Raw genomic sequence first — 10971 nt, forward strand, 5'->3', positions numbered from 1 at the left:
GCGTGCGTGAAGCCAAAACCGTTGAGAAGGAGCATGCGAAGTGGTGGTTTGACCATCAAACGCGGAGGATTTCCTGCTTAGCTCGATCGGTCATCTTATCGAATCGGCCTAGACAAGGGAATCGAACAGACTTTGGCCTTGCGCAGGTGGCCGAAGTGAATCTCATAATTTTTTTTTTACTATTCCCTTTTTTATTCTTTTTTTTTTAACCTCAATTTTTTTTTTATAATTTTTTTTGTCCGATTTGCCCTATTAATTTTCCACTTTCGGGGTTTTTGCCAATGTGCGCATCATCTTTACGCCGCCACGGTTCCTGTCGGATCGTCAGTACTGATACACCCTTTAGCCCGTCTACTCAACCGTGGTCGACCTCTGACTGGGAACGACCACTTGACGGCCGAAAAGTGGCCGGCGTGGTCTCTTGTGATGGTACAGCTCCACCGGTAGTCACGTCTGCTGGTGGTTCAACTTTGGTTCAGCTCTGTGGTGCTGTCTGAAATATTTCCTGCCAGAAACCTTCTCGACCCTCCAGACGGTTTTTTATTAGTATTATTCCGAAGATCTTAGGGGCTGTTGTTATTATTTGAATTTTTACTGTGCGTCAGAGGTCGGTCACAGAGTTCACTCAGAGGCAAAGAGAGAAAGTTGACCCATCATTCAGCTACCGTCTTATCGTTGGGCAGTGCAGTCTTCCGCCACAGAGGTGAATATTTTATTTTTTTATTTTATTTTATTTTATTTTTTTTTTTTAATTTCACTCATTCTATTCTATTCTATTCTATTTTATTATTTTTCTCTTGTTTGAATTCTTTTTACTTCTTTATGATATTTTATCTCACTGTACAGCGTACATGGTGAATGGAATGGACATCCGGACACCCATTGGATGAACCAAATTGACGGTCGGAACAGAGCAATTCACCACGCCGTTGAATATTTTCCCGCAACCTATTCCCTCTCTTCTTTTCAGTCGATTTTATTTTATTTTATTTATTTTTTTATTTGATTTGATTCTATTTTTGATTCTTTTCCTCTCTTTTTTCCTCGTCTTCTCTCTGGTTACATCCACCAAACTGACGTCGGTTAAGGTTTGTCTGGAACCGTGCTCGGCTCTGCGCTGGGCTGTTGCCGCTTGCATTGACGACACCATCCCAATCCAGCCTCTACCACTTTCCACTCCGCAGGCGCCGTTTTCGTAACAGCCTCTCTCCAACTCGGCCTGTTGCGCGCGCCTCTCGGTCTTGCTCTCTAGATTACCACCTGCACAAGTTCTCCACTCCGTCTTCTTCTTCTTCATCATCAGCTGCTTCCACCTGGCTCGCCGGCGGACTCCCCGTGTCTCTACGACACAGCTACCACTGTCCCATCCTTAACATAGCAGCAGCAACTCTTTGATCAAACCCACCCCCAATTTATCCCCCTCTAACCCACCCCACTACGTATCATTCTTTGCCTCCTCCTCTTCCTCTTCCTCTTCTTCGCTCTAGTCGGCTTCCTTTGAACCACAGCTCCCTCCTCGCCGATCCGTGGCTTCTCTCATCCTTCTGTAAAACCATCCATTCTCGCCTTTTCCAACCTCTTCCTCCTCTCTCCTTGGTTTACCCCTCCCCTGATCATTCCCGTTGGAATCCAGTCCTGGTTCCCAGCGTCGCCTCGTCTACGGTTCTCCCCGAGTCTACCTTGATCTCCCCTCGCTGGCTCTCCCGTCGATCTAGCCTTGATGAGTGCGTCGACGTTTTCGGACGCCTCTCTAGCTCGCGATCCTCAGAGGTGAGTCCGATGGCCTCAGTCCCCCTCTCGCCCGCCAACGAGCTCTCTAACTGGGGTTTCCCCTCGTCACTCAGCACTCCAGGGTTTCCCACTGACAATGTTATCCCCCAGTTCGGAATTTGACTTGATCATTCGCCAGCAGCCCAATCGGGCGCGCGTGGCGGGTGGGAAGGAGAAAGGTGCGTTGTTGAATGGAGACCCCCGCGGATGGCCGTGACCGCTGGTCGTCCAGCGTCTCCCCGCCGTCCCGAACGAGCTAACTGACCGTTTGGCGCCTCAGAGCGCAAGCCGGTCGATCCCCCACCGATTGTGCAAATCCGAGTGAAAGAGGATGGCACCTACTTGGCCCAGTACGTTGACCTCCATTTCCACCCGCCCAGTTCTCGCTGCGCGGAACTCCCGGTGGCTGACCGCCCTCCGTAGGCACTACCTCCAGAGCCCCTACTATTTCATGTGTTGCAGCTTGTACGATGCCAGCGAGGACGTCCCAGTTCCCGTGCCTCCGTCCACAGCTCTGACGGGGACTCTGGTTTCGTCACTGCACCGCTTGAAGGACGTGGACAACACTGGTAAGCCCCGGCGCAGACGCTCACCGCGGCTGATTCTGGACTCCTTAGCTGATCCAATGGCTGTCAGATGGAGGATTCTTCGTTTTCGGAGATCTGTCGGTGAAGATCGAGGGTGATTTTCGACTGAAATTCACCCTCTTCGAGATGCGAAAGTACGTGCCTCTGGTCTTACCACGCGAGCTGATTTCGCCCTCAAATGGACCTACTAACTTGACCGCGCGCAGAGATATGGTCTATTACCTAAAATCTATCATCTCGGAACGTTTCACTGGTAAGAAGCTGGGCTTTTTTTCGTCTGCGTCTGAAACTGGGAACCTGACGCTAACCCAACCAAAGTATCCCCCCCAAAGAGCTTCCCGGGAATGGCGGAGTCGACGTTCCTATCACGATCCTTTGCAGACCAGGGCGTAAAACTCAGGATTAGGAAAGAACCCAGGACGCTGATGTGAGTTCGGAGACCCGACCATCCGCGCAGCGCAGAACTAACCCCCGCCAGAAAACGCCAAGTTCCGCGGCCAGAGGACTACCCTCAACCTTTACCTCCCCGTTCTCCGGAACGATCATCAATGCAGATGCCTGGCAATGCCTTTGGTGGGTATGCAGCAACGGGTCGAGACTATGCCTACTACGGAGGTGGTCCAGTGAAACGCCAACGCACTTCGATCGACTTTGGCAACAGAGGCATGTACGACGCAGATGGGCGGATGCGCCAGATCGAAGCCTATCCCCAGGCTGCAGCCATGTATTCGAATCAACCTGGGGCTTACCCAACGCCCATCATGCCAGGATACCCCACAGGCCACGCCGGAGTGCCAGATTATTCAGTTCGTCTGCCCCCAGTTTCCGATCGGGTTCAAATCGCCCAGAGGCCGTGAGGAGGCGCGAAAACCGGGGTCCACGGGCTTTTGCGAACCCCCGGTAGATGCGCATTTGCTGACCGTCTATAGCTCTCGTACGGGATTCCCTCGTCTGCCCAAGTCCCGCAAATGCAAGATCCGGGTGCACATCGATCGAGTCAACAGGCCACAATGCAGCCCTTTGGAATGGCGAACCCCCCAGGGACACCTGTACGTTTAGCATACACCCTCCGCTTCAAACTAAAAGCTAACGACCATAAATTTCTGGGATAGACAGCAGACTCGACAGGAGCGATGATGCCTCAAGCATATCCGCGGTCGCAGTACCAGGCGGGATCGACCATCCTTCCTCCGTTGCAACGAAGTCGCAATATGGCCCAGGGAAGTAATGGTGCCGCGGCAAGGGGCTATTATGACCAGTCCTCGCAAGCGGCCACCCCTATCCTTCCGTCGCAACCGATGAATGAAGCGGAACGATTTGGTGTCCCCCCTGGTCAGGCGCCGTTCGAACACCCGGGTTCAGCGGATGGAACTCCTCGGTGATCTGCACCAAGCCCAGGGATGTTGCGTCTGCCTCGGCCGTGAGTTGCGCATCCTTGCTTAATTTGCTCTTGTTCCTTTGGTGTTCTTTCTTTTGTTTGGTTGGTTTTGGGTATTGCGAGGGTTATGCGGGATCTTTGGTTTGGGTTCGGTATAGACTGGGTGTTCTGGGCACAGAATGGGTGGCTCTTGGGGGATACACTGGCGCCTCGGGGCATAAAAAGGGTAACCGTATTAGCGGGGCTTTAGGTGCTGTTTGTCCTTGATTCTCTTTCGACGTGTTGTTCCCTCTGGGGATTTTTTTTCCTCTTACGACCTTCCCTTGTACATATCGACTTTATCCTCCTGAACTATCATCTATTAATTACATTGAGGAGATCGTACAAATCCCGTACCAAGTGAAGGGCCTTCGTTGTTGCCTGCCAAGGGTGGTGGGCGGCCTGAGGCCAGGCCTGCTACTTCTGTTCTTGTTTACTTCTGTTCTCTTCCTCTCTTTCCCTCTCAACCTTCTCTCCTCACTACCTTCGTTTCGTCCTTCAGCTCGTTCACCCTCGTACACCCTTTCACATAACTACTCCTTGTTCCTTAACCAAACCATGACATCTGACCAGCAGCCCCCGTCTCTCCTCGAACCTACCAGCCTGGAGGTACGAGGTGCTTGGGACGGTATACCTGATCATCCCGCGAAAGTCAGGATATCAATGGAGGTAAGCCATGCGTTTGTCCCTGAATAGTGTCCTGTCTGACCAAACGAACAGGTCCAGTGTCTTCCAAATGCCAGTCTCCACATACTTGATGCTAGATCCTCGTCGATTCGGTTGTGCAAAGTCAAGCATTTCCATATCGACATGCACGACCCGTCGCAGAACCCCGACAGTCCCTTGTTCGCTTTCCTAAACGGCAATGCCGGTGCCAGTGGAGAGGATGAGCAAGTCTCTATTGAAGCCTGTCCCCCAGCATCCACATCCGGGACTGAGATCTTTGCGATGCATCCTCCCGTGCCAGATGAATGCCCTCTGCCTCAGCATGGAGCAAGCCTAGAGTCCCCATTCCTGGAAATAGGTGAACCCCTGAGGCCGTCGATCCCTACTACAGGCACTCAATCTATGTCTTCCGTGAATACGAACGGACAGGAGTCACACGACTCGGGGAAAAGAGATGCCAAAACCGCGTGTCTTACGGACTCAGGGAACGAAAAGGAAAACACCTCCCAGAGGAGCCGGCTCGATGCGCGTGAGGACCCAACCATCCAGGCAAGGACCAGAAAAACGGCAGCCTCTGCATCTCCGAAGAAGTCGGCCAAGAGCTCGGCTCCACTGAAGTCTCGACGCGTCAAGAGCTCCTCGATATCGGCTATTACTGATCTGGAAGAAAGCCTTATCAGTGGCTTCAAGAACATAATAAGCGAAGCTTGTGGCAAAGAGTCTGCAGACTTTCCATTCGGTATTACACCCCCTGCGAAAACCGGAAGCTCTTGTGAGGCACAGGAATCCTTGGACAAGCAGAAGTCACCTGTCAAATCGAAAAGTCTTATTCCGGTGCTTCAGCGCCTGGATACGGATCTCGGTCGTCAGCAATCAGCCTCAACGGCGGCACAGAACCGTGGAGGACCGCATCAAGATACCCCTCAACTTCTCCATACCCACAATCTATCTCCCACGTCCCAGGTACTAGTGGTGGAACCAATTATCAAAAATGCCGATGGTATCCTTTACATGGAATGCCCTGCAGGCGTCCGTCAAGGAGTGTACAGGATCGTTATCCATGCCAGTGTCGCTATGATTGATGAGGGTCAACGGATTGATCAGCCACTGCATTCCCCTCGATGGCACACGTTGATTATCCCGGGGTTACCGAAACTTAGAGACGATCAGAACGGAATGTTCATGTTTCTGGTTTCTCAAGGTCAGGTAATTGAATTTTCTACCACAACTCTGTATAGATACAATATGGTGGAGAACTGTTTTGTCGCAGAATTCGCCAACCTTGAGCCCCTCCGATTCCCAATGTGTGTCTATGACCAGGAATATTACGGGCCCCTCAGAGACTTCACAGTGAATCAATGCATAAAAACCACGTATGTTCAGAAAAAAAGTGGTGGCGAACCCCTGTCTGATCTCCGGATGAGGTATCACGCAATGTGCTCGTTGAAATTCAACAACCTTTACGTCGCCACCGAGAGGTGTTACTTCTTCGTCAGGGTAGAAGGAGGCCCGGGGAGCTTCTCTCAATGCGCAATTGACCCCAAGGACGAAGGCCTGCAAGTGATCCAGCTTTCTGATAATGTTTCCACTACGATGGAAATTGTCTCTCGCATTCAGATTATTTGCTCCTCGAGAGACTTTGACGAATTTTGCCTCACCTGGGAATCTGCAATTCCAGAGCAGAAACGAGGACATTTTCTTCCTTTTATATCCCCAGAACTGCCTGACTCCTGGCTTAACAGGTCCAAGCTTCGAAGTGCGTTGGCTAGGTTGGAGTCTGACCCAGCGATGGAGGCCTTGCAGTCTGATGTTGAACAGCAAAGCTCCAAGATGAAAGATCAAGATAGTGGCCCGGAAATGGGGTCAGAGCTTGGATTAGAAGTCCGCGGCCAAACCCCGAGTAAAGAGTCGACAACAACTGACAGCACTTCGGAGGAAACTTCCACAGTGGCTAAAATCATTGAAAAACTGGAGGTTGACAGGTCTGAAAGTCCGCCATTGGATGGATACCAGGTCTTTTTTATTCTCCTGCTGGTAGTGGGTCTCCTATTTACCATTCTGCTTCTCCCGTTCCTTATGGAAGGCTTACGTATCAAAACGTATGACAACTGCCGAATTTGGGATCCCACTGGCGGAATGGCTCAGCAAGGCCGTGAGTCGTACTACAGTGGGAATGCTACACTGTATCCTGCATGCATCTGTCCGTCCTATCCAGACTCGCCTATTCTATCTGCAGAGAAAAAGCTTGATCCGGAGAAAGATCCTGAGCCTGTGATGCAGGACCCAATTGAGAAGCACGCAGAAATAGTGGATTGGCGCAAACGACGTGCCAAGAGGAGAGGTACAGTGCCGAACTATAACGCAAATGCCACTACTTTGAGAGACCGGATTGATTATTTCCTTGGGTGGAAAGGATTGACTGTTCATCAGAATGAACAACATCGAGAATCAAAGTCCACTGATCACAGTAATACCATCTCAGTCTAAGGCGTCGTCCAGCGAGATGCATGATCCCTACTACGAGAGAGGAGCCAAAGTGTCTGTGCTTACTTGACTGATTGGTGTGTAAGTAGAGCTCAGCATAGTCTTCTAGTCATGAATCATATTCTATTGTTCTTTCTCTATGAACTCCACCACCGCGTCAACCGCCCACCTCAACAACTCTATCATCAGCTTTTGGCCCTGACCCGGCGCAACAGCTACTCCAGCATCAGTCCTCACCTTGACCCCCTGTCCAACGCGGCGAACCCACTCCTGTGCATCTCCACCGGACGTACTATCCCCATCCTCAGGAAGCAACAACCACGAGTGATCCTGCACATATCGCGGCCACACGATATCGTCGACATACCCCGGCGGATCGACCCAGAAATTCTGCGGCGGCCGATCATCGGGCCCTTCCAGGTCGACCTCCTCACTGGCGTTCACACTCGCATTCGTAGCCGATGATGGCGTGGTATCCGGCGCCGGCGCCGGCGCTGGCCCACTCGTCACATACCCACTGCGACTTTCCCTACGGGCCTTGACGAGGTCATACGGTGCGGGCAGGAACAGCCGCACGTCGAGCCTATCATGCACGGGACGAAGCACATGCGTCTTGTCTTCCGACTCGGGCGGACTGAACAGGAGGAATCCCTCCAGGAAGGTGATGGTCGGAGGGACCGCCGCCGCCGCCGTCGCCGACGACCGTCGGGTGAGGAGCCGTTGCCGGACGTGTTGACGGAGCTGGGCGAGGGTCGCCTCGTCAACGCCGGCGTCGGACGCCTCGTTCAGGTCCTGAATGGACTTGAGGCGCCGGGGGAGGGCGCCGTGAGTGCGTACGTAGCCTAGCGTTGCGGACAGGAAGGAGACGTCGATAGCGGCGATGGTGTCCCAGTCCTGGAGGGTTTTGCCGGACGGAGTGGTCGTGTAGGGGATTCTTTTGGGAGGGTTAGCTGGTGGTGGGGTGTGGGGAAGGGAAAGGGGGGCCTTGGACGGACTTGTCGTCAGGGTAGTAGAAGTCATCTTCGTGGATGATGAAGCTGGTTAAGGGTGGGTCTAGGTCGAGCTTGGAGAAGATGTTCTGGAGGAGGCGGGCAAGGGTGGTTTTGCCGCTGGAGGAGGGGCCGGAGATGCCGATTATGTGGGCTTTGGGCATGTTTGTTCAGTGAGGTTGATATGGGATCGGCGATAAGCCGGATTTACATAGAGTTGATCTAAGCTCGAGCGGGGCCACGTGATCGCCGTTTTCGTTATCTGATGGACTTCCCTTTGTACTTACTCACTCTGTCACTCACTCTCTTCCTCGGATATACGCTCAGTGTGGGAATGTACCTGTTCAATTTACTATAAGGGACAGCTAAAGACATGCGCGCCCTCCATTTGGGTCTTCGATTTCCACACCCACATGCCTACTGGTTGCAACAGGATGGAGCCAGTACCCAAATTCACCCTAAAGTGTTCTCAATCTCTCCCACTTTTCAAGTGCCTGGACATATCGAGACCGAGTTCTTTCCAGCTTCGCACGCATGCGAACATCATTTTCTTCCTCCCCGGCAATGTTGTTCAACTCCTCGTCGTCTAGGTTGGCAAAGGTCTTGACAGAGACCGTGAGCATGGGGCATTTGGATCCCAGCACATGGCGCTCTATAACTTGCATTGCCACGTTATCGATGAATCGGTACAACGCAATATAGTAGTATGATTCAAGTCTTGCACGGACGAAAAACACCTGGCTCAGCAGGGTCGAGATGAAACGTGGTGGGTTGTCGTGACTGCTACGCGTCCCCTCAGTGTGTTCGTTGGTTGTGCGGTCAAAAGATCGGGCCGTTACGGTCTTGGACTTCTTGCCGAGTAAAATATCGCCTCGTTGTTGATCTGCAACTATAGCCTCAGAGATCAACGTGGGGTTGCGAGTCACGAGCGGGCGGGCTTGGTTGTCCTCGATAAGTTCACAAAGAGCCGCGTCTGCATCTTTGTTCCACTCTTCCAGCGTCTTTCCGACAAACCGACTCACTTCCAATCGCACTTTGCTGTTCGGTATGGCTATCCTCAATAGAACGTCGTGGCAGTTCTTTGTGAGCTCCTTCACGTCTTCAACAAAGCTTCGAGCAATCTTCTCCCAGTGTGCTGAAAGCTTCCGAAACATCTTTTCCTCCACATCTGGGTGGACACTTCCTGGAAGGCTGCGTCCCTCACTGATTTTGGCTTCCTTGTAGATCTCGGAATATATGCCAGGGGCACTCATGACCTTTCCCTCCCACTCTTCCGGATCCAACATGCTAAGCGCTTCCAGGTCCTCCTGATATCTCGTAAACAGAATCGACATGTGGTCTGGGCTGATCATCTCTTTGTAAAATCGATCCAGCCGACGCTGCACTTGGTATCGAAGCATGATTCTCGGATCCTTCGACGGCACATCCTGGTATTGGCCTTTTAGGGCCGCATTCGCCATTCTCTGCATTTCGTTACAAAATTGTAAGACAAAGTATCGCTGGGCTTTGGGGTTATCGCGCTCCTCTCCCATTCTGTTAAGGTCTGACTCGCACTCGCGAAGTTTCTGGCGAATCTCTGCAATGATATGGGGGAGGTCTGACTGGATTTGGGACCGCCGCTCCCTGTCAACGTATCTCATCAACGACCGTATGCCTGTCCTATCCTTCGGGACTGCCTCCCAAGCCTTCTGAGAGAACTCGATGATTTCTCGTTCGTCGCGCTCAGCGTCGGTGATTTGGGTCTCAGCAGGTATCCTGTTTCGCAATCCGAACCAGCCGTGGTCGAGGTGAGGAATACTAGGCAAATCATTCAGATCATTTTGCAGGAGTTTGACCATCTGTAATTTGGCTCTTAGCGCCACAAGGCATAAATTCCCAAGCGGTCATACATACCCAATCGTCGGAGCCTTCCTGTTTGCGATCGCATTTCGTTAGCACGCCAATGCACCGGCTTTCTGATCCGGGTACGTCTTCAATTAGGTCGAAAGTGTTGTGTCGCTCTGCGTCCGAATCGTCGACGACTACCCTGGGAGTTGTCAGCTTTCATACATTATCATGGATCTCGTCCGACCGCGTACAAGACAATATTCCGTTCGTTTGCTAGGTATGTGCGAGATAGTTCCCAAGCAACTGCCGCATTAGGCTGCGTGTGGTGTTCTTCTTCGGGTACACGGCTTTCCGTCTTATTCGGTTGGCCTTTCCGTATGAGGCCCGGGAGGTCGACAATCGTCCAATGCATCTCATCTGGACCCGACCGCTCAATCCGGAGCGTAGAATCGCTCAGACTTGGCTTCTTGCCTGGCTTCTGTTCACCGAAAATACACTCCGTTGCCTAGCTGTATGAGCGATGAGGATACCAGTCTGTGCTTATCCAACATACCGCATTTATGACCTCTTCCATCACATCCGGAGTCAGCTCTTCCTTTTCAACTCTGAATTCCTGCAAGCGCATGAGGAAAGCCTCGTCATTTTCCGATAGTCGTCCTGGCACAATAGTAGCCTTCACTGGGCGCTTATTTAAGGCAGAGGTCTGTCTGAAAGAAATCTGAATTGGGAAGCGAGTGCACATAGAGCCCTTGACCGGAAAAGAAACTTCGGTTATGGCTTGTAGCACTGAGCTCTTGCCGGTACTCTGCATTCCAACTACCACAAGCTGGTATATCTCATTAGCTGTGGTTTGATCATCTTACACCTACAGCCACTTGACTTACCTCTGGCAGATTAATTGTGCTGCTCAGCCCAAGCTCCTGAAGCTCATCGATAAAGGCCAGCTGCTCTGAGCTTTCGACTCCGACGAAGTGGCGGACTCGTTTCCCCATGGTGACGGCTCTCTGGTAGTTTACTCGCACGAATCCTGCTTCTTCCACTGTTCTCCTTATTCCAGTCAGGGGGGTACGCGTCGGTTTTAAAACCACACTGTAAACGCCGACTTAGAACCGTCTACTATACTTAGTTGGAGCCTTGCCGCAGTCACCATGCATTAGGAGATATGCTAACAGCCGCTAGACCCCAGTCCAAGTACTACCATGAAACCCACTCATTCGTCCTTAAGCTAGAA

The 10971-nt window shown here is 51.9% G+C and overlaps 4 protein-coding genes across 4 annotated transcripts; 2 read left to right on the forward strand and 2 right to left on the reverse strand.

Annotated features, from left to right (window-relative positions):
* Positions 1 to 1510: 1510 nt before the first annotated feature.
* On the forward strand, positions 1511 to 4110 carry vosA. The gene is made up of 10 exons (XM_073696753.1): positions 1511 to 1770; positions 1882 to 1949; positions 2051 to 2120; positions 2194 to 2339; positions 2407 to 2491; positions 2564 to 2610; positions 2676 to 2784; positions 2836 to 3163; positions 3287 to 3406; positions 3470 to 4110. Exons 1-10 carry the CDS (start codon positions 1721 to 1723, stop codon positions 3737 to 3739), a joined length of 1293 nt encoding a protein of 430 aa, XP_073546692.1. The 5' UTR covers positions 1511 to 1720; the 3' UTR covers positions 3740 to 4110.
* Positions 4111 to 4332: 222 nt separating this feature from the next.
* Positions 4333 to 6927, forward strand: BDV59DRAFT_203191 (uncharacterized protein; the record flags this gene model as incomplete). The annotated part of the gene is made up of 2 exons (XM_073694219.1): positions 4333 to 4443; positions 4495 to 6927. 2 exons carry the CDS (start codon positions 4333 to 4335, stop codon positions 6925 to 6927), a joined length of 2544 nt encoding a protein of 847 aa, XP_073546693.1.
* A 120-nt stretch (positions 6928 to 7047) lies between these two features.
* On the reverse strand, positions 7048 to 8077 carry BDV59DRAFT_203192 (ribosylnicotinamide kinase; the record flags this gene model as incomplete). Its single annotated transcript, XM_073694220.1, has 2 exons — positions 7048 to 7858; positions 7920 to 8077. The coding sequence occupies 2 exons, from the start codon at positions 8075 to 8077 to the stop codon at positions 7048 to 7050; spliced, it is 969 nt and encodes a 322-aa protein (XP_073546694.1).
* Positions 8078 to 8371: 294 nt separating this feature from the next.
* On the reverse strand, positions 8372 to 10732 carry BDV59DRAFT_203193 (putative dynamin family GTPase; the record flags this gene model as incomplete). The annotated part of the gene is made up of 5 exons (XM_073694221.1): positions 8372 to 9751; positions 9807 to 9939; positions 9992 to 10245; positions 10294 to 10566; positions 10625 to 10732. The coding sequence occupies 5 exons, from the start codon at positions 10730 to 10732 to the stop codon at positions 8372 to 8374; spliced, it is 2148 nt and encodes a 715-aa protein (XP_073546695.1).
* Between the last annotated feature and the right edge of the window lie 239 nt (positions 10733 to 10971).

This window comes from Aspergillus ambiguus (assembly GCF_047715705.1).
Source record: "Aspergillus ambiguus strain CBS 117.58 unplaced genomic scaffold BDV59scaffold_22, whole genome shotgun sequence".
NCBI lineage: Eukaryota > Fungi > Ascomycota > Eurotiomycetes > Eurotiales > Aspergillaceae > Aspergillus > Aspergillus ambiguus.